Consider the following 22,741-nt stretch of genomic DNA (forward strand, 5'->3'; position numbering starts at 1 on the left):
CACAATGTCAAATGTAGATGACATACGCATTTAGGAAAATATTACAACATGTATATATATATTTTCAAAAATCAAAAATTCATGAGAATAACAAAGTTGTTTTTATCTCCGACTGTTTAGATTAAAATTTCAAAAAATACTTTCTATTGTTTACTAAACAGCAAAATTAGTTCGTATTTTGGTTTTCTAATGTAGTTTGGAAGAAAATTAACAGATGTCGCACATTTTGTAATGATAAAGCGCACGTTCTTTCTTTACCTCTCTAAGTGTGAACCGATATTTTTTCTCTCTCTTACAATAATGTAATTCTATACGGCGATCTTTATTTTTAATATTAAAAACCGTCTTTAGAGGCGTTGAAATTTAAAATGACAGTTTAGAAATTTTGTGGTTATTTGCATTTGTATAGTGTTTACAAAAGCCTACTATGATCAGTAATTAGGAATGTTGATGCTTGAAGTTGAAAGTTTGTTATAAATTATTTATGGTGAAATAATTAAAATTTATGTGTGGTGAGAAATAAATCAAATATCAACTGTGAGTATTCAAGTTTTTATTTGAAAAAAAGTATCACATTTCTTGTCGAAGTTTATCATTTTCAGTTGAATCCGTAATTTCCATTACAACATTTTCATTTTCAAATTCTTTTCGATCAGTTTTAAGATGAATATATCTAAAAGGGAAAAATAAATACGAATCCGGTAGTTTTTAAGCGAAATTAACTTACAAAATTAATAAAAAGACACTAATTTGAGTAGTGGCAGTCAAAAAAAATATAATTCCTGGATTCAAATTAATACACAATTGGTAAAGAGCGTTATAACAAGTACCGGATATTAATGGTACAGCATTATCTGCTACAGAAAGTACAGCGAATGCTTTACCTAAAAAACGATCCGATATATTCTTTAATCCATATTAATAATTAAAAATCACCTTTTTCCGATATAGGAACTATTTTAGAAACTAGAGATCGTATTACGGGCGCCACTATGGGGCCGAAAGACGCAAATACTCCCCCTAAAAACCAACAATTCCGTACCATTTATTTTAAACGAAACACCAAACTTACCTATATAAAACATTGTAATATCAGCTGTAAAATAAAATATTCTCGCTATTGTGTGAGCTAAAGCACCGATGATTATAATAACAGTGTCCCTAAACCCTAAAACCTTACTCATAACAGGGATAGCTATCAAAAGAATCAAGTCTTGTAGCCCCGATTGTACAGTTCTGAATATACTAAATTGTTCTATAGCCCAATTGAATGTTAATTGACAATACATGAACATTATTTCTCTTTCGTCTCTTTGAAACGTGTACAAAGCCATCATTATCAATAATAACCAAAAATAAGTCCTTTTGTTATTAGATCTTTTTCGAGATAAAACCCTAGTTGTTGCTACTACGTGATTATAATCGAAAAAATCGAGGATCTTATTTTTAGCTTCCGATAAAGGTTTCTGTTTAGGATTACTCCTCCATTTTAGTCTAAACGAAGAATACAACATTGATAATATCATCAGCGAGCTGTTTATAACAAACATATACGAGTAGGATTTATTTAAAACGTATTTAAATAAATAAGAACCTGGATATAAAATAAAATAAAAAAAATTAGTATTACGAAAACACGTGTAATTTAAATCTCACCTAAAGCTACCCCTATGGGCATTGTCGCTAAATAACACACCTCCAATACGGTAACTCTAATAGTTCGATTTTTAACAGATGAGACGTCGATGAGGTATGTCAAGGCAGACGCGAAAATTGCCACGTCTGCGCCGGTCAAGGCGCTTGGTAAAGTTGCCGTGATTGTAACGTATTCCAAAGGCCATTCTTTTTTATAACTATTCACTATTATCATTAAGGAAAAAAATAATTTTCCGAAAAGCCCTATAAGTAATGGGGATTTTCTGCCGCGTTTATCCGACCAAGATCCTATGAAAAAAGCTAGAACTATAGGTACAAAATGGCCGGCGATGTTGTTGTATATGTGGAATTTCGCGACTGTTTTCTACAAAATGTACAATAAATTTCAACAAATTTAGTTTATTAGGGCATAAGTATGAGAAAAAATACATTTTAAACAGTTTGGACATAATTTGAGACTCCTGGGAGGGAAATAAGATTATTTGACATAATTTATGTGCGATGGGTTTGAGGTTAAGTGAAAAGATTTGTTTATAGAAGTTTTGAAAAACTTAGTAAGTCTCATAAATTTCCCAAAAATCCTTTTTTTCTTTATAGTAAATGCATTATTTAGCGAAATATGTAAATAGTTATTGAGAAAATTGTTTAGAAACAACATTTATATCCCTATAACAAAATGGCCATAAATCAAGTGTGAATTTTTTATTTTAATGAAAATTGAAAATTTTTTATATCGATTCTCACCAACTTTCTCTAGAAATGCCTATTTTTCTGTATAGTAAAGTCCCTTACATGGCAAATATGAAAAAAGTTGTTTAGAAGCAACATTTGAATCCCCATACCAAAATGGCCATAAATCAAGTGTGAATTTTTTATTTTAATGAAAATTGAAAATTTTTTATATCGATTCTCACCAACTTTCTCTAGAAATGCCTATTTTTCTGTATAGTAAAGTCCCTTGTATGGCAAATATGAAAAAAGTTGTTTAGAAGCAACATTTGAATCCCCATACCAAAATGGCCATAAATCAAGTGTGAATTTTTTATTTTAATGAAAATTGAAAATTTTTTATATCGATTCTCACCAACTTTCTCTAGAAATGCCTATTTTTCTGTATAGTAAAGTCCCTTGTATGGCAAATATGAAAAAAGTTGTTTAGAAGCAACATTTGAATCCCCATACCAAAATGGCCATAAATCAAGTGTGAATTTTTTATTTTAATGAAAATTGAAAATTTTTTATATCGATTCTCAACAACTTTCTCTAGAAATGCCTATTTTTCTGTATAGTAAAGTCCCTTGTATGGCAAATATGAAAAAAGTTGTTTAGAAGCAACATTTGAATCCCCATACCAAAATGGCCATAAATCAAGTGTGAATTTTTTATTTTAATGAAAATTGAAAATTTTTTATATCGATTCTCAACAACTTTCTCTAGAAATGCCTATTTTTCTGTATAGTAAAGTCCCTTGTATGGCAAATATGAAAAAAGTTGTTTAGAAGCAACATTTGAATCCCCATACCAAAATGGCCATAAATCAAGTGTGAATTTTTTATTTTAATGAAAATTGAAAATTTTTTATATCGATTCTCAACAACTTTCTCTAGAAATGCCTATTTTTCTGTATAGTAAAGTCCCTTGTATGGCAAATATGAAAAAAGTTGTTTAGAAGCAACATTTGAATCCCCATACCAAAATGGCCATAAATCAAGTGTGAATTTTTTATTTTAATGAAAATTGAAAATTTTTTATATCGATTCTCAACAACTTTCTCTAGAAATGCCTATTTTTTTGTATAGTAAAGTCCCTTGTATGGCAAATATGAAAAAAGTTGTTTAGAAGCAACATTTGAATCCCCATACCAAAATGGCCATAAATCAAGTGTGAATTTTTTATTTTAATGAAAATTGAAAATTTTTTATATCGATTCTCACCAACTTTCTCTAGAAATGCCTATTTTTCTGTATAGTAAAGTCCCTTGTATGGCAAATATGAAAAAAGTTGTTTAGAAGCAACATTTGAATCCCCATACCAAAATGGCCATAAATCAAGTGTGAATTTTTTATTTTAATGAAAATTGAAAATTTTTTATATCGATTCTCACCAACTTTCTCTAGAAATGCCTATTTTTCTGTATAGTAAAGTCCCTTGTATGGCAAATATGAAAAAAGTTGTTTAGAAGCAACATTTGAATCCCCATACCAAAATGGCCATAAATCAAGTGTGAATTTTTTATTTTAATGAAAATTGAAAATTTTTTATATCGATTCTCAACAACTTTCTCTAGAAATGCCTATTTTTCTGTATAGTAAAGTCCCTTGTATGGCAAATATGAAAAAAGTTGTTTAGAAGCAACATTTGAATCCCCATACCAAAATGGCCATAAATCAAGTGTGAATTTTTTATTTTAATGAAAATTGAAAATTTTTTATATCGATTCTCAACAACTTTCTCTAGAAATGCCTATTTTTCTGTATAGTAAAGTCCCTTGCATGGCAAATATGAAAAAAGTTGTTTAGAAGCAACATTTGAGTCCCCATACCAAAATGGCCATAAATCAAGTGTGAATTTTTTATTTTAATGAAAATTGAAAATTTTTTATATCGATTCTCACCAACTTTCTCTAGAAATGCCTATTTTTCTGTATAGTAAAGTCCCTTGTATGGCAAATATGAAAAAAGTTGTTTAGAAGCAACATTTGAATCCCCATACCAAAATGGCCATAAATCAAGTGTGAATTTTTTATTTTAATGAAAATTGAAAATTTTTTATATCGATTCTCAACAACTTTCTCTAGAAATGCCTATTTTTCTCTATAGTAAAGTCCCTTGTATGGCAAATATGAAAAAAGTTGTTTAGAAGCAACATTTGAATCCCCATACCAAAATGGCCATAAATCAAGTGTGAATTTTTTATTTTAATGAAAATTGAAAATTTTTTATATCGATTCTCAACAACTTTCTCAAAAATATCTATTTTTTTTCTATAATAAAGTGTTTTTTATAGCAAAACGATTTTTCCCAACAACTTTTTTCATATTTGCCATATAAGACACTTTACTACAGGAAAAACTAGATATTTTGAAAAATTTACCAGACATTCTTGTTTTTCAAATTTAATTTTAGAAATTAATCTTTTACCAAACAGAACTTTATAGAATTGAATATTTTTATCTTTCATAAAAGTCATTTTACATTTCCGAGAAGGCAGTATACATATCAGAAGGTATCTAGTTTAATTAATACATAATTTTTCGAAAAAAACATCAATTTGGTTCACAAAAAGACATAGCTTTCTATAATTTTTGTCATACAAGTCGCAAATCACGTTTTGAGATGTTTTTACTCATCATCAGTTATTTAATACCGTTCCAAACAACAATAGTAGAATTTATTTTAATCCCAAGAGTCTACAGTCTAGATATAGCAAAATATGAAATAAAATAAGTCAATAAATCCCTATATTTAGAATTAACTAACAATAATAAAACAAGAAACGGAGAATTAAGAATAAAATAATTTTCTACAACTTTTTACTTCTTAGATCCTTTTTATATGTTTTTTTCGTGATAAATTGTCTTTATTTTGGATCTCTATTGAAAGAAAATTAGCTTAAAATAATATATAGATCTAAAATCAAAACGATTAATCACGAAAAACAAAATAATTAGATATAAAACACATATTTCAACATCAAAACTACTACAATTTATATATTTCGTTACCTGAACTTCTTTTGTTATATTTTTATACTCTGGTTCGTTTATATTATGGCATAAAGTTGCATTAAAACCATGATTTACTGTACAAGCTTTAAATATGTAAAATGATTGTTCTACTACACTCGTTATCATGAATGCCATCATGTAAAGAATCATTGTCGGTTCGACTGTAATGTAATTACAATAATGAATGAATTTGTTCTTATATCGGAATTTATTTGATTCATCCATCTAGAAATAGAAATAGCAAACACTATAGTATGGTAAGTATACGTGTATTTAATTAGAAAAAAGTTATACTGGATAAATTCATTGTTTTAATCAAGTTTTATAATTGATTTTGAATGCAATTTGTATTAGAAAGTTTACTAAAGTAACTAATTTTTCAATTATAATCACAAAACTATGTTATCGGATTAAAATATATTCAAAACTATCTACTTACTTTCGAATCTTATCAAAGTTTTAATAAAACGAACTAAAAACATGTAGATTTATTTCTAACTAGTACAAAACTTTTCAAAATTCATATTTTTTATGGAAAACGGTTCAATAATATCCCAGTTTTCCATCTTTTAGTTCACTAAATATTAACTAACATTTCAAATATCAATTTCATTATTATTATATTGAAGTTTATGCAACGACGTTTGTCTGATGTTCGCTTACATTAATAAAAGCGCCAAATTTGAAATATTGATTAAATTTAAATGATTTTGAGTCTGATAAGAGTGAATGTGGTTGCTGAGACCTTATTATCGCGATGGAAAATACACTAATAATTATCGTATAACTAACTTATTATTATCTGAAGAAATATGAATTTACTAGTCGTATTTCAAAAATTTATTTTAATGTTTGTAGCTGTCGAAACTAACAATGCAAAATGACTTCTGTCAACTTATTAAAACAGCCCGCGTAATTTGAATCTCGTAACAAGTCCGTCTATTAAAATATTAGTAATCTTACCTTAAAAGCAAAAATAGTCCTTATAAACTCAATTTTTATTGTTTTCTCTATCAAAAATTATCATATCACTATAATTGAATCAAATTATTTAATAAAAGTTCTTATATCTATTCGCACCGTAAACTTAGAGTTGAATTAAAACGTATCTTCAGTGTAGACAATAATGTAATGAACGACAATGAACTTTGACCCTTGATCAATTGAATAGCGTATTATATAAATAAATTGTGTAATGATTAGTTATTATGATGCAACGAAAGCATTTTTAATAAAACGTACTGATAAAAATTATTAGTTCTAATTCATTTCGTCTTATCTTAAATGTTAAAAACCATCTACTTCTAGGTTTTTTTTCTAAATTTAGATATAAAAAAATATAGAATTCAATAGTTTAGTACAAAAAACAATGTAGATAAAAACACATAAACGGCGTGGCTTTGTGCAGACGTTCATTTCGATCGATGTATCACGTGATTTATTTCATAATTTACACTGTTAAAAATTTGTAGAAACGAATTTTGTCCTCGAGTTTTAACTAGAACTTTATCTACCCTCTTTGTAACCCAAACATTCATCCCCTATAAAAGACCATTTGAATCAGGTGTTTTAATGATTTTATATCGATAATTATTATCTATTCCATATTTCTTTATATAGATATAGTACATTTTATTGAAAATATTTTTACAGTGTACATATTTCGTTGTGGCAGCTTTAAGGCGCCAGTCGTTGTTTTTGTATACTTTTTTTAACGTATTGAAAATGTATTTACCAATTATCGAAGTTTCTATAGTTATTTAAAGTTAAACTATTTGCAAAACTAGCATTTTACTTAGGTTATTGCTTCTTAAAGAGGTTAAGAGTACGAGTGAATAGTATCGTAGGACAAGCACTTTTTAATAAATAAATAAAAAATTTTCAAACTGTTTATTTCCGAATGCATATTGTCTTAAAATGTTCATCCTTTTCAGTAAATAATAATTATTAATTAATTACAATGTTTATTCAGTCAATTTAGACAACACGCATTACGTAATATAATTTGAAACTGCTAGGGGTGCGTTCCACTAAGCATTAACGGCACCTGAAATACTTTTTTGGGCGAGAACGTCACTAATTACGTCATGACTATTTTACTATTGATTTTACTTTAATGTAAGTAATAACTTACAAATTATAACCTATTGCCATTCATTAATATTTATATCGACGCTCAAAACGCCTAGTAAGCCATTCCAACAGGACTAAGTGGAACGGGAAAGATCGTTGCCGTGAGTGTTTAGTCGAATGTACCCTAAGAACGCTGTGGAAATTTGACAGAAATGTCAGTTAAAAACATCGAACTCAATAAATATTGTTTATCGAGTTCGATGGTTAAAAATTATATCATAGAACATACCAGATAGGATATGTTTTGCGGTTGACATTTAGGTTATGAATTGTCTAGTAATTAAGTGTAGAAATAGAAATATCAAATAATTATTATTTAAGTTTAATATTTTTTTATAAGAAAATAGTTATTTTGTTTTGTGCATAATTTTTGCGTAATATATTATAATGACGTTACTGTGTATCGTTGCCATTTTTGAAACCGTGGAAAGTAATAAAAGTTGCACGTTATTGACTGTAGTGTGGTATACTTACTTAGTTTTTAGATTTTTCTAAAAAAATTTCGGGTCCGGATGATTTATATAGTCAATTTATAGAAAATATAGACCCTGAGTGGTTAAATCGTCTGTCTAGAATTATTTTAAGCCAATTTGGTGTTACTATGAACAATACTGGAGGAAAAGTGAGTTATTCTCTATTTTTACTGGTTTTGGGGTCATGTATTGAAATAAAAACACTTTTGTTTTATAAATGATCGTTTATCGAAACAATTATAAAATTTAAATACGTTTGTGACACAAAAAGGGGTAAATTTTTGTTCTAAAATAATACATAAATCAGAGTAAATATGAAGGTTTAATATTGACATGAAAAACATCAAACAATCCTTTCTTTTTAATAAATAATTTCAAATGTAGAATTTTTTTTTAAATTCATTTAAATGCATCAAATTTCAATTTAATTGGATATCTTGATCCTTACAAAACAATATGGCTTACATTTTAACATATAGAAAGAATCGTTGATACTGCTATGCACAAAAAGTACTTAGATTTCAACGTTTCAAGGTATAACTATTCACTGGCTTCATTAAAAGTCATCTAAATTGTAAAAACGAGGATCTAACTTCCTCGAAAACATCACGGATCTTAAAAAGAAGAAATTTTCAATGAAGAGGACAGAAGAAGGAGATTTTCCACAGTGCACCATTCTAAAAAGATCCTTTTCAGTGTTTTGATGCAATTGGAGATATTATAAAGAAGAGTTTTCAAATGCAGAGGACAGGGGAAGAAGCTTTTCCACACTGTATCGCTCTAAAAAGTTCCTTCTTAGAGTTTTGATGCTACTAGAGTATTCGGTGTAATGAAAAACTAACTACATCTCTTCGTTGGCTTCATTACAAGGAAACTAACGAGGAATAGGTCTAGAAGAAACCGATGAGGTGAGGATAAGGTGACATATACGAAAGATGTTTTGATTGGAGAGATTGTAGTCATTACATTGTATACATTACCTAAAATGTAAGCCTTCGGTTCAATTATATTTTTCGGGTGATGAAATTATAATCAACAGAAATGTGTGACTAAAATTTAAAATCTCATATTAAATACTTTTATAAATAATTTCTAAACAAAATTCACGTCGTCTATTCATTATATTCGATTAAAATTTATCCTAAATCAGATTGATAAATAAAATGAAAAAAATTAAAAACAGCACAATAAAACATCTAAAATAACATTAAAATCAGTCTAACAAAATTTTTATAACGTTTCACGTCGAAAATAACAAAATTTTAAATAGATAATTTTCATTGCAGTTCAACGTTGTTTCCATTAAAAACAAAACCAACCGTGGATCGAATTTTTAATATACAGTTTGTCCCATAATAATTCAAAAGAGGTTTGCTGAAAACGAGGTGCAGAAAATCGGAAAATGAACATTATTGTGGGATTTATTTTTTAAAATGTTTGTTTTTGAAGAGTTTTAATAAAAAAAAAAATTGTTTCGAAGGTTACAATTTCAATTTCATCATAATTAAAGTAATATAAACATGAACTTTCTCGAAATAACTTTTCAAATAATTAAATCCATAATATGTACAGAGTAATAGGTCGAAAAGTAGAAAAAAAAATTATTTTGAAACTAGTTTTCAATTAAAGAAGAATTAAAGAAAATTTAATGATATTGGATGATTTTCAGATTTTCTACAGCCAAAATCGAGGAAAACCGAAGTTTGAATTCAAATAATAATACATTAGCTAACAATTATATTTTTTTATATAGTTTTCACCCAGTTCGACCCTGCATTTTATTTACATTATGCAAGGAATCTCCTAAGTGACGTCACTTGACAGCTATGGTGGATATCGTAAACAAAGTGCAGGGCCGGACTGACTCGGAAACCGATAACATTTATACCAAATAAAATCTTTAAGCGGGATTTTTTTGCGCGTAAAAATATAGATTTAAAGAAATGATTTCCGGATTTTTTACAGTCAAAAACGAGGATAACTGGTACATCCTCCAAAGGATAATCGAGAACGTTATCGATGAGGTTCAAAGGTATAGTCGAGACTAACAGTCAAATCAAGGTTGTTTAAGGCCTTTTGTATTTTCAAAAATGACATAGCGGGTCTACCAAAAAGCTTATGAGCGTACTACCGGTGATTTTTTTTCCAAAATTCACCGTAAAACGAGACTATACTGTAATAAAATAACCTAGAATTTATATATAAAAACCCACGGTGGTAATTTTTTTTTAAACGACCTTGAACTACCATCCACCGAAGACAAAAATAAAACGAGAAATGAAAACTCTCAATGCCCGGCGGCTGTAGGAACCCACTGACTCTTCCTGTGTTCTGCGTCGACGGCCACTTTAACCTGAGCGCAAATGTGAGCGACGTTAGCCCCTGCAGATACGACCGCAGTCACCAGATGGCGATATTCCAATTCCAACTTTTGACCGTGTTCGAACATTTCCTTGGCCGCCTTTCCCGACAATTTATCGATGCTGTATCTGGCATCTTTCACTTCCCGTATCTGTTTGGTACTTTTGAATTTAATCAACAGCACCACCGGGTAGATGTGGTGACGGTGGAGACGTTCCACCATCGTTATCGATCCGTCCAGCATGCAATGCAAACGCGTTTGAGCCACCTGCAAATATAATTCTCAATAAACGCGACACACCGACTCGGGGAAGGTACTTACCGATCTAACGGCGGATATAGTGATACATTCGTAAGTGGAACCCCTTCTACGGTATTCCAATATCAAACCTTCCGCCAATTCCCTGTCTAATTGGGCCTGGGAACACCGTCTAGATTCCGTCGAAGCCCTAGTGAATTTATCCGGGAAATCTTGCACCAGTTTATCGGCTACGCATTCCGCCAGAGGTCCGAGGACGATAACCGGTCGAAATTCCGGATACTGGAGACGTTCCACCCGTTGATAGGACGATTGGGATAAATCCTCGTGGAGCGAACCCGAATCCGAGTACCAACCGGGCGATAGATTACAAAAACTCGCCAGTTCCTTCGAATCTCTCGACGTGCCCAAACCGGAACTTCCGCTGCTGCCTCTTTGATGTTTTTTCCTTCTGAAAAAACTTCGGCGCGCCGTCGCTGTCGAACGACCTAAAAAATATTCGGTTTGAATTTTTTTTTTTTTTTTTTTCGATTACTTATCGTTTATTATTTACTTTCGGACGGATCTCCGGCTCCGCGCCTCAACAACAATTCTTCTTCGACTTTATATTTACTGGGTATGATGCCGCATTGTTGCCGATGCCCTTCCGCGTCCAATTTCCAAGCGCGCCACTGACCCGGCACGCCGTTGAACATCGTATTGTCGACGTACAAAACTTCGTCTTTGGAAAAGGAAAATTGCGGAGGTTCCGTCATCTCGTTACCGCTCCGATCGAAACCGCATCTCACGTAAAGACTATCGCCTGGTTTGTCCTTTATTTCGTTGTATTCTGTAAAATAAAAAATTCGTCAATACTCCCAATTTGTATAGACCCCCAAAACCAAAACCGGCCCTGTCCTAACATCGAAACCAAAATTTGGCGGATGCGATTAGTACTTATCGTGCACCGACTATTTCTTTGTATTGTTTTTGTGAGATGTATACCGAACGGTGGATTCGAATAAATTAGTTGAATAGTGTTAGTGAATAGTTAAGTGCTAACTATTGCCTTACTGTCGATACGATAGTGAGCCAGTACGGTGACTTTATCGGCGGGTTTGGCTAATTCGTAAGCTGCTTCTTCGGCTGTAGCTGCTCTAAGATCGCTGCCGTTGTACTCTAATATTTGATCTCCGGTTCTCAGACCAGCGTGGTAAGCTAAAGAGTCCGGTTGGACGGAATGAATGAATATTCCGGCGGCGTTACCGCCCACTAACGATATACCCAGATTGGAAGTCTTCAAAGTTTCGATACAAAGGTATCTTGGTTCCTCAGAGGAATTCCTACAAAAGATGATAATTCGAAATTTTTAATTTTGAATTCAAAAAAATATTTATAGAAAATTTCATATGGTTTTATGATATTAATTGATATACGCTTTCAATCAAGTCCAACCCTGCACTTTGTTTACCATTTCTAAGTAACGCTGTCAAATGACGTCATTTATCAAGCCCCTTGGTTGATATATTGCAGGGGCGGACTGAGTGAGAAACATAAAAAATATTAATTTCGATTTTCAGTTTTATATTTTGGTTTTTATATTTTATATAGAAATTCTATTTCAACTAAAGTTTTTTCAAAATTTTCGTTTTTATAGTAGATATATGAGAAAAAAAATGGGAAATAAATCACTTCAATATTAAATATACGATTTTCAATTTTATTTATTGGCTTTCAATCAAGTGCAGCCCTGCACTTTGTTTACAATTTCTAAGCAACGCTGTCAAATGACGTCATTTATCAAGCCCCTTGGTTAATATAATGCAGGGGCGGACTGAGTGAGAAACATAAAAAATATTAATTTCGATTTTCAGTTTTATATTTTGGTTTTTAAATATAGAAAATCTGTTTCAACTAAAGTTTTTTCAAAATTTTCGTTTTTATAGTAGATATATGGGAAAAAAAATGGGAAATAAATCACTTCAATATTAAATATACGATTTTCAATTTTATTTATTGGCTTTCAATCAAGTCCAGCCCTGCACTTTGTTTACAATTTCTAAGCAACGGTGTCAAATGACGTCATTTATCAAGCCCCTTGGTTAATATATTGCAGGGGCGGACTGAGTGAGAAACATAAAAAATATTAATTTCGATTTTCAGTTTTATATTTTGGTTTTTAAATATAGAAAAACTGTTTCAACTAAAGTTTTTTCAAAATTTTCGTTTTTATAGTAGATATATGGGAAAAAAAATGGGAAATAAATCACTTCAATATTAAATATACGATTTTCAATTTTATTTATTGGCTTTCAATCAAGTCCAGCCCTGCACTTTGTTTACAATTTCTAAGCAACGGTGTCAAATGACGTCATTTATCAAGCCCCTTGGTTAATATAATGCAGGGGCGGACTGAGTGAGAAACATAAAAAATATTAATTTCGATTTTCAGTTTTATATTTTGGTTTTTAAATATAGAAATTCTATTTCAACTAAAGTTTTTCCAAAATTTTCGTTTTTGTGGTAGATATATGGGAAAAAAAATGGGAAATAAATCACTTCAATATTAAATATACGATTTTCAATTTTATTTATTGGCTTTCAATCAAGTGCAGCCCTGCACTTTGTCTACAATTTCTAGGCAACGCTGTCAAATGACGTCATTTATCAAGCCCCTTGGTTAATATAATGCAGGGGCGGACTGAGTGAGAAACATAAAAAATATTAATTTCGATTTTCAGTTTTATATTTTGGTTTTTAAATATAGAAAATCTGTTTCAACTAAAGTTTTTTCAAAATTTTCGTTTTTATAGTAGATATATGAGAAAAAAAATGGGAAATAAATCACTTCAATATTAAATATACGATTTTCAATTTTATTTATTGGCTTTCAAACAAGTCCGACCCTGCACTTTGTTTACAAAATCTACCAACACTGTCGAGTGACGTCATTTATCAGGTCCCGTGGTTAGGTTAGGGGCGGACTGGGTGATAATTTTTTCTCAAAAAATAATTGTTGGTTATTAAGTCGAAATCAAATTCATTTTTCAGTTTCTAACCTGATTTTTGATTCTAGAAGATCGATTTCAATGTATTTGTTTCCGAAAAATTTATTTTTATTGCGGATATATTAAATTTGTTTTAAGACATTATTGATTTCTGTACAAATCCGACCCTGCACTTTGTTTACAATATTTAACAACGCTGTCAAATGACGTCACTTAGGACATTCCCTGTATAATGTAAATAAAATGAGGGGGCAGATTAGGTGATAATTTTTCCTAAAAAAAAAAAAAAAAATAATTTTTGCCCAATATGTCAACAATTAATTTCATTCATCAGTTTTTTTACCCGATTTTCAAATCGATTTCCATTATTTTCTATCCGAAAATTTTATTTTTATGGCGGATTTATGCGAAAAAATTCGAAAAGTATGTCATTTGATTATTTATTTTGTGATTTCAAATATTGTTAGCTCTCAAGCCGGTCCGATCCTGCACTTTGTTTACAATATCTAGCAACGCTGCCAAGTGACGTCACTTAGGAGATTCCCCGGATAATGTAAATAAAACGCAGGGTCGGATCGAGCGAAAAATGTACAAAAACAGAATTGTTAGTCTTCAGATAATAATTTAAACAGCCAAAAAATTTCAAAATAAAATATTTACCTAGAATTTCCGTTGTTGGTATTATTTTGAGCTTGCCGTTGTATAACCATCAATTGCGATGGTTTCAATTGCAACAACGAACTTTTTCTCACTTCCTTCGGCGAATTGCACGGCGTCGCCTCATTATCTATTTCTTCGTCATCTTCTTCCTCAGATTCACTAGCGCAATCTAAATATTTCAATCCGTATATTAATTTCCCTCGTAGGGGTGTAAAGACCTACAAGTAAAAAGCCAAGACAACCCCCCCAAGCAGATCAAAACTCGACTGGGAATGCCCGGACGAGAAAAATATTTCGCTCGGTAATAGATTCCGGAACATACTACGCTGCCTGGACTTGTCAAAGTAGAAGCAGACAAACCCTTCATAGAATCTGAACCCTTTGATAGAGGTTACTGAAAATTTAGACCCTCTGCGAATACCGATCGGAGTCTTGTTAGGGCATGCAGATCAAAACCTCTATCAACACTTTGAAAAAGGGTACGAAGCTATAGAACATCACACCTTGGAGGGTATGAAATAGAAGACAAAGATCTCTGGTAGCTGGAACCATCGCAGAACTTGAAGACTCCATAGCACTACACCTTGGAGGGTTCGTAGTCACTTTTTGGGACCTTTGACCACGTAGGTTTTCAGCTAGATCCCACAAGGCGTTAACTCGAACCTTTTGATGTCATTAGATAAGCAGTGTCAGTGCCGGGCACTTACAGATGACGCGGACTGCAGTTTCGTCCTCCTCCGTGCACCAGCTGCACTCCGGATCGACTCGAGACGCGGCAGCGACGTTTTTAAGAGGGGGTTATGGGTCCGTTGAGGACCGTTTAGTCGTTATCCGAGTACCCAGGTGCCCCAGGTGGATCGGAACGAAATACAAGACAAATATAATCGGTAGATACTTTTAGAGAAGGTTTTGCGGAACGGATCGGCTGTAAAAAAATAAAAGGAATCGAGATATTAAAAATTGAATCGTACATACCTGAGCAATTTCGAGATTCTCCTAGTTCGTGGTACTTCTCCGGACTGTACTGCACCAACATAGTGATAGAGTTGCCGCACTGTCTGAGAACGTTAGCCGCCAAATTGTAAGTGGCGTTCCTCATATTTATGCCGCAAACCTCCAACAGTTGATCGCCAATTTGCAGCCCCACCCTGCTGGCCAGACTATTTTCGCTGACCGTCGAAACGAATATCCCGCCGGCTTCCGGACAATTGATTTGTATTCCCAGAGGTTCGTTGGACTTGTCGATGTGGACTCTGCGCAATTCGCCCGGGAGCGGTTTGTGCGCCCACGGGCAATACTCCTTGTGGGTCGACGCGCCGGAATGATCGCCCGGACTGCTGAGTACTTCGACGAGGAAACTCGGCATCGGGCTGCCGCGTTCCGAACTACCCCTTTCGATGCTGCCGGTGCTCACTTTGCTGGTTACGCTCGGATTCGAGGGGACGCGGAACCTCTGGTTCTTCCTCGGAAACGTGCCGCCGGATTCCAAGAGGTCGGGTTGTCTTCGAGAAGTGGCGACGTCTGCGGACGGACTGTGGATGTGATGGAAGGGCTCGAAACTGAAACTCTCCTTGGACTGGTTCAGATGGGGAATGTGATGCGGTTGGTAAGGGTAATGGAAACGGGGCGATATGAATAATTGACTGTGGCCTCTAGAATGCGAATGATTCGATTCCGGTTGGATGCCTGCGATGCTTTCCCTTTCCGAATCGGATCCGTATTTTGGAACTAAAACGTATATTCGAAATAGTTGAAATCATTCTGATTGATAAAACTGCGAAATTTGTTTTTGCCTGGGAGGTAGGCAACCAAAACAACAACAAGTTCGCGATCGGTTTTTGTACATTCGCGTTTGGCGGAGGTCGGACTTCAACCTCTGAGTGGGAACAATTTTAAATCGGAATTTTAAACCCAATTAAAACGTGCAGGTATTGAATTTTCACCGGTTTTTTGAGGTTTCCATGTATGTAAAATGGAAATGACTGTGAATTGTTAACGGAACAGTGTAGAAGAAGTATTCGTGAACTTAATAATATCTGAGGTAAGTAAATCTCTATTCTTTACCGATTTTTTTTATTCATTTTAAAACCTCTTGGATTAAAACTCGAGGTATTCAAACCAAGTCCGTCTCTGCACTTTGTTTACATTTCCTAACAATTCTGTTAGCGTGACGTCACCATGTACTAGCTCAATTAGATGTCGTAGAAATATATTAAAAAAGTTATTTTTACAAAAAATCGAGAGACGATGAAAAAATTTATTATTTGAAATCGTTGTATTTCAACATTTTCTGTGAGTTTGTAATTTAATTTTTCCTAATTATCTCAAAAATTAATGATATATACATTCCCAGCCCGACCCTGCACATTGTTTACATTTCCTGGCAATACGGAAACTGTGACGTCACCAATCGGGTACCAAAGATAATGTAAACAATGTGCAGGGCCGGATTCGAAAAAATTGATCGAGGATAATAATGAGCGAAATAATTAATTATAAATTTCAATATGTAGACTGATTTTGAAGTGAATCAATGAAAAAAAAAAACAGTTTGTTTTGGAATATTTCTGAACGAAATTGAATTATTAATAATTATGATTTACCACTGCACTTTGTATACGCATAATTAATATCGAATTAATATATTAAATAAATTATTTTGACAAATAATTTTGAAAACTAAATGTAAATTTTCTTTTCGAATGAATGTATTTCAATATTTTCTTTATACTTGTTGTAAAATTTTCTGTAAAAATAAGTAATATTTACAGTCGCAGTCCGTCTCTGCACATTGTTTACATTTTTCTAGCTATACAGTCACTGTGACGTCACTTATCAGGTACCAACGTAATTAATAAAAAATATATTTAAAAACTCATTTTGCAAAAAATCCAATAAGGATATTAAAATTTTCACTTTCAAAGAATATATTTCAACATTTTTTTTGGAATTTTTAATAAAATTTTCTCTAATTATATACTTAACTTAAATCAACATATACATTCCCAGCCCGACCCTGCACATTGTTTACATATTCTAACAATACTGAAACTGTGACGTCACCAATCAGGTATCAAAGATAATGTAAACAATGTGCAGGGCCGGAATCGGAAAAATTGATTGAGGATAATAATGAGCGAATTAATTAATTATAAATTTCAATATGTAGACTGATTTTGAAGTGAATTAATGACAAAAAAAAAACAGTTTGTTTTGGAATATTTCTGAACGAAATTGAATTATTAATAATTATGATTTACTACTGCACTTTGTATACGCATAATTAATATCGAATTAATATATTAAATAAATTATTTTGACAAATAATTTTGAAAACTAAATGTAAATTTTCTTTTCGAATGAATGTATTTCAATATTTTCTTTATACTTGTTGTAAAATTTTCTGTAAAAATAAGTAATATTTACAGTCGCAGTCCGTCTCTGCACATTGTTTACATTTTTCTAGCTATACAGTCACTGTGACGTCACTTATCAGGTACCAACGTAATTAATAAAAAATATATTTAAAAACTCATTTTGCAAAAAATCCAATAAGGATATTAAAATTTTCACTTTCAAAGAATATATTTCAACATTTTTTTTGGAATTTTTAATAAAATTTTCTCTAATTATATACTTAACTTAAATCAACATATACATTCCCAGCCCGACCCTGCACATTGTTTACATATTCTAACAATACTGAAACTGTGACGTCACCAATCAGGTATCAAAGATAATGTAAACAATGTGCAGGGCCGGATTCGAAAAAATTGATTGAGGATAATAATGAGCGAACTAATTAATTATAAATTTCAATATGTAGACTGATTTTGAAGTGAATTAATGAAAAAAAAAACAGTTTGTTCTGGAATATTTCTGAACGAAATTGAATTATTAATAATTATGATTTACCACTGCACTTTGTATACGTTTCCTTGCAATAATGTAACTGTGACGTCATTTATCAGGTAGAAGCATAATTAATATCGAATTAATATATTAAATAAATTATTTTGACAAATAATTTTAAAAATTATATGTAAATTTTCTTTTCGAATGAATGTATTTCAATATTTTCTTTATATTTTTTGTAAAATTTTCTGTAAAAATAAGTAATATTTACAGTAGCAGTCCGTCTCTGCACATTGTTTACATTTTTCTAGCTATACAGTCACTGTGACGTCACTTATCAGGTACCAACGTAATTAATAAAAAATATATTTAAAAACTCATTTTGCAAAAAATCCAATAAGGATATTAAAATTTTCACTTTCAAAGAATATATTTCAACATTTTTTTTGGAATTTTTAATAAAATTTCCTCTAATTATATACTTAACTTAAATCAACATATACATTCCCAGCCCGACCCTGCACTTTGTTTACATTTCCTGGCAATACTGAAACTGTGACGTCAAGAATCAGATACTAGAGTTAATGTAAACAATGTGCAGGGCCGGACTAAAAACATTTTATTTAGGATAATTTTAAATTGAATCGAATTAGTAATAATTACAAAGACTTACCACCAGTCCTGGTATTCTTTTTGCAATATGTCATGACTTCTTTATCGACAAATCGATGTACTGAAAAATCTAAACTATTATCCGAATTGACATTGGCGCTTAATCTATTATTGTTCCCGACCCTCAATCGTTCGAATGAATCCGCAACCATACCGAAATGGTGGGAATTATCGACGCTCTTGTATACAGAATGTCTCGCGTAATTCGGCTGAATCGGAATAGGAGGCACTAACGATAAAGGCACTGGTGTCGAATTCCTATAATTGTAATTTTCCTGCAGTTGATTATTCTTCGGAGCTAATAGCGATAAAGGGGGACGTTCTTTCGTTCTTGTAACCACGGTACCACCGTTAGGAGTGAGTATCGGTGCTGCTCTGGCTTTAGGCCAAGTACCACCGTTGTTTTTCTCTTCTTTCGTTTGAGAAAAATGCTTTTTCGTTGCTGAAAAATAAAAATTTCCCATTAAAACACATCATAAGCTAAAATTATATCTATTTACCTGCCGATCTTTTAACCGTACCAGGATGGTAGCTATCTAGCACCAAATCTAATTCAGCTATCGCTTGTTCATGTCCGTAATCAATGGGATTCGGGGAACTGTTCCTATATTTCTTTTTATCTTCTTTAGAATGCCTCCAAGGCCCTCGCATCATATCCAACTTTTCCTAATGGAATTTATACAAATTAAACTGAAATATAGTCCAAAAAAGATCAGTAATAGTGAATTTTTATTACCTTCAACCAGGCCCCGCTGTTATTTTTCTCTTTGAAATCCTGCAACAACCAATCTTCAGTTTGCGAACTGCGGTTTTCCTTTTTATGTCTTCTAACAGGAGTGAATACGTTAGGACATTCGGGATAACTCATTTTCAAAGTTGTTATATTGATAACATCGCTGGAATCTCCGTTCAAGATCTCCATAGCTTCCTCGGCACTCTCTATATCGTCCATAGATTTATCATTTATCTAGAAAACAAAAATGGTCAAATCGAATAAACAAATATCGATTCCCTCTTACTCTAAGCACTCGATCTCCTACCGTTAGACTTTTATCTCTCGCAGCTAGACTCCCTTCGCTTATTCTATTGATGTAAACTCCAATTTTTAATGATAATCCGTGGCAACCGGGCACAAGCCTAGCCGTATGTATCCATTTAGTGACTTGATCGTTGGTTACTTCGTTTCTGCATCTGTTTCTCTTCACCAACACTCTAGCTAAAGGCATACTCGAACGTATAGCTTCCGTAACCATACGTAAAGATCCTTGACTACAATCTATGTCGTTCACTTTGAGGATACGATCGTTTTGGAAGAGTTTACCTTCTGCAGAGGAACCGGACGCCACTGACGCGACATAAACGTATCCGTCACCTAGAAAAAATTGAAATTAGATACTGAATATAAAAATTACAGTTTTTCACCTGATAATTCTCTTCCTGTGGCAAATTCGAGTCCTTCTTCATCGGCCGCTGTGAGTTCGAGCTCGACTACTTCAGTATGAAGTCTAGAATATTCTTGTAAATATTCCAAACCGGACGATTTTTCTAGATGCATTTCAATAGCTTCCCTCAAAGCTTTAGCTTCTTTAACTAATTCGTTCCGTTGTTTTTTCACTGCGTCAGATTCGCGCAGAGATTCGGCCAATTCAGATACAGCTCTGTCTCTTTCTTTACGCATGTTATCGCATAGGGTCCTAATGCTTTCTCTTTCCAATACTATTTTATCCCTTTCGCTAAAAAAACAACAAATATGTAGAATACGATTATTTCGTTAATTTGGGTTGTTGGATACCTGAAAGCCCAATCTCTACGTCCTTTGGAAACTTCAGCTTCTTGTACAGCTTCAGCTAATTCAGTTTGAGCTTTATCCAAACTCTTTCTGAGATTCTCCAATTCCTGGTTGGCCTGATCCAAATTATCCAGTCTTCTTTGATTAATCGAATGCACATTTTCCCTCAAATGTTCTTTACATCCCTGTCCATCCCCTAAAGTTCCTAAGCTATCGATGAGTCTTCCACGAGATATTTTGGTTTGGTCGCCCAACATCAACATTCCCTTTTCGGAGGTGGCACTAAATTCTCCAAATTTCTCCCTTAAATCGTTACCATCTTTTATAGCTTTATCGCGTTCGTGAAGAGCGCTAGAGATTTCTCGCCTTAGAGATTCCAGTTGATAAGTGAGATTTCTTTTTTCCTCTTGCAATTCTTTGTTAGCCACATCGAGCAAATGGATTTTTTTCAAAGATTGAGCCAGATCGTCGCTAAGTTTCTCCATTTCTTTATGAACGGTGTCCCTGAAACATTTCTAATCAATATTAATCAAACAAAATTGGAATTTTATATACCGTTCACTCATTACTAGTGTATATTCGGCAGTTGTAGCATTCCTTTCATCCGTAAGCCTTTTAATATCTTTGTTAGCTTTAATGGTGACATTAACGGCTTCGTCATATTGTTGTTGTAACTTCTGATGAGCTTCTCTGTATTTGGCATATTCTTTACATATTTTAACTAATTGTTGTTTGAAACCGACTACGTCCCTCTGGGCTTGCGCCCTTTCTTGACTTAGAAGCTCACATTGTTTTAACAATCTGCTATTCTCATCTTGTGCTATTTCTAACTTGGAAAGAGCTTGCGAATGGGACATGAAAAGGCTTTCGCTCGCATTGCCATTACGTTCAGTGAGTTCTTTACAGAGTCGCTGATTTTCTGCCTGTAGTTGCTTATTTTCATTTAGGAGTTCTGCGTATTTGGTTCTGAGAGATGCCGAATCTTGAGAGGATACTTCTAATTGATTCATCACAGCTCTGTGTTGCTCTCGGTAATAATCTAGGTCCTAAGAATAACTATTTGATTAAATATTTGTCATTAAAAAATTTTATTTGCATAAGTTTTCTATACTATATGAATACATACACTAAGAGCAAGATCACACCTCCTTCTTGATGAACTTAATTCATTGTTAGTTTTCTCCATCTGATGTTTAAGAGCATCGTACTCTCTACTGGGAAAATTTCGTGATAAAGTACCTATATATATGAAATAATTTGAAAAATAACACCTCGAGAAGTATGTAGCACATTTTAAATAATTATTTGAAGCAGTTTTATTTGACTCACCGTTGCTATCTCCTCCATTATCAGCATTAGTGGCCATCCTTATATGTTAGTTTCATAATTGTGATTTAACCACATTTATATAAAATGCAGCAACCTTAAATACAAATAATTACTGGGAAACAATAATAGATAATAATCCACCCAGTAAAAGCAAAATGTATTTATTGAAAAACAGAATCTCTACATAAAAATGAACGTAGAAAGATATAATTATAAAAAAAAAAGAAACATTTATAATAAAAGGACATTCACTTAGTTCCAAACTAGTTCAATGAAATTCATATTGTTAGTTTCTTGCTTTCACAATTGAATCATTAATTAATACATGTTTCGACGAAATATCTATAACTACAAGCATAATTGAAAAAAAATATGTCTTAATGAATATATATTTTACTGTTATTTACTCCCTTTCTATTGTATTATTTCACCTTAAAAAATTCTTTCAAGTCGTTTCGCTTTATTAAAAATTTACTGAACCATATAAATAGTAAAAAATAGTTATATAAATTTCTATTAAACAGAAGTGTAGAAAAAGAATAATTAAATCTTTTGCAATATTGGTGGTTACGGTTTAACTGAATCTACGTAGCATCCTAGTTTTGTTTATTTCTCAAAATACGAACTTTTAAAGTAAATAAATATATGATAAATCTATTAAATTTACTTACCGTTCATAATATTATATTTAATTCCAACACTTACTGAAAAATAAAAATAAGTATGCAATCTTTTGCTACATCTGCAACTGACATTTATTGTCATCTGTCTGTGAAACGAACGTTGCCAATTCTCAATCAACTAAATATAGGAATAAATTCCGCCGAAATAATTGAGCGT

General features: G+C 32.3%; 2 protein-coding genes and 1 long non-coding RNA gene across 5 annotated transcripts; 1 reads left to right on the forward strand and 2 right to left on the reverse strand.

The window, feature by feature from the left end:
- Window positions 1-531: 531 nt before the first annotated feature.
- LOC130447633 (proton-coupled folate transporter) lies at window positions 532-6,622 on the reverse strand. Of its 2 annotated transcripts, none has more exons than XM_056784569.1 (7): window positions 5,823-6,280; window positions 5,381-5,608; window positions 1,657-2,020; window positions 1,073-1,594; window positions 937-1,020; window positions 728-884; window positions 532-673 (listed from the first exon to the last, which is right to left on the reverse strand). In XM_056784569.1, the coding sequence occupies exons 2-7, from the start codon at window positions 5,606-5,608 to the stop codon at window positions 571-573; spliced, it is 1,458 nt and encodes a 485-aa protein (XP_056640547.1). In that variant the 5' UTR covers window positions 5,823-6,280; the 3' UTR covers window positions 532-570. The 2 variants fall into 2 exon arrangements, with proteins under 2 accessions (XP_056640547.1, XP_056640546.1); XM_056784568.1 differs by lacking the exon at window positions 5,823-6,280 and adding an exon at window positions 6,347-6,622 and having other exon boundaries at window positions 542-673.
- A 1,179-nt stretch (window positions 6,623-7,801) lies between these two features.
- LOC130447637 (uncharacterized) lies at window positions 7,802-10,260 on the forward strand. Of its 2 annotated transcripts, XR_008910272.1 has the most exons (3): window positions 7,802-7,946; window positions 8,002-8,138; window positions 9,276-10,260. It is a non-coding gene; the product is annotated as an uncharacterized LOC130447637 (long non-coding RNA). The 2 variants fall into 2 exon arrangements; XR_008910271.1 differs by having other exon boundaries at window positions 7,802-8,138.
- Window positions 8,194-22,674, reverse strand: LOC130447636 (disks large homolog 5). The gene is made up of 16 exons (XM_056784572.1): window positions 22,573-22,674; window positions 21,902-21,995; window positions 21,699-21,811; window positions 21,128-21,618; window positions 20,576-21,076; window positions 20,206-20,516; window positions 19,803-20,155; window positions 19,520-19,750; window positions 19,284-19,449; window positions 18,785-19,225; window positions 15,232-15,984; window positions 14,257-14,425; window positions 11,663-11,931; window positions 11,163-11,438; window positions 10,673-11,097; window positions 8,194-10,618 (listed from the first exon to the last, which is right to left on the reverse strand). Exons 2-16 carry the CDS (start codon window positions 21,936-21,938, stop codon window positions 10,277-10,279), a joined length of 4,878 nt encoding a protein of 1,625 aa, XP_056640550.1. The 5' UTR covers window positions 21,939-21,995; window positions 22,573-22,674; the 3' UTR covers window positions 8,194-10,276.
- Between the last annotated feature and the right edge of the window lie 67 nt (window positions 22,675-22,741).

The sequence above is a fragment of the Diorhabda sublineata genome, chromosome 8, assembly GCF_026230105.1.
Source record: "Diorhabda sublineata isolate icDioSubl1.1 chromosome 8, icDioSubl1.1, whole genome shotgun sequence".
Classification (NCBI taxonomy): domain Eukaryota; kingdom Metazoa; phylum Arthropoda; class Insecta; order Coleoptera; family Chrysomelidae; genus Diorhabda; species Diorhabda sublineata.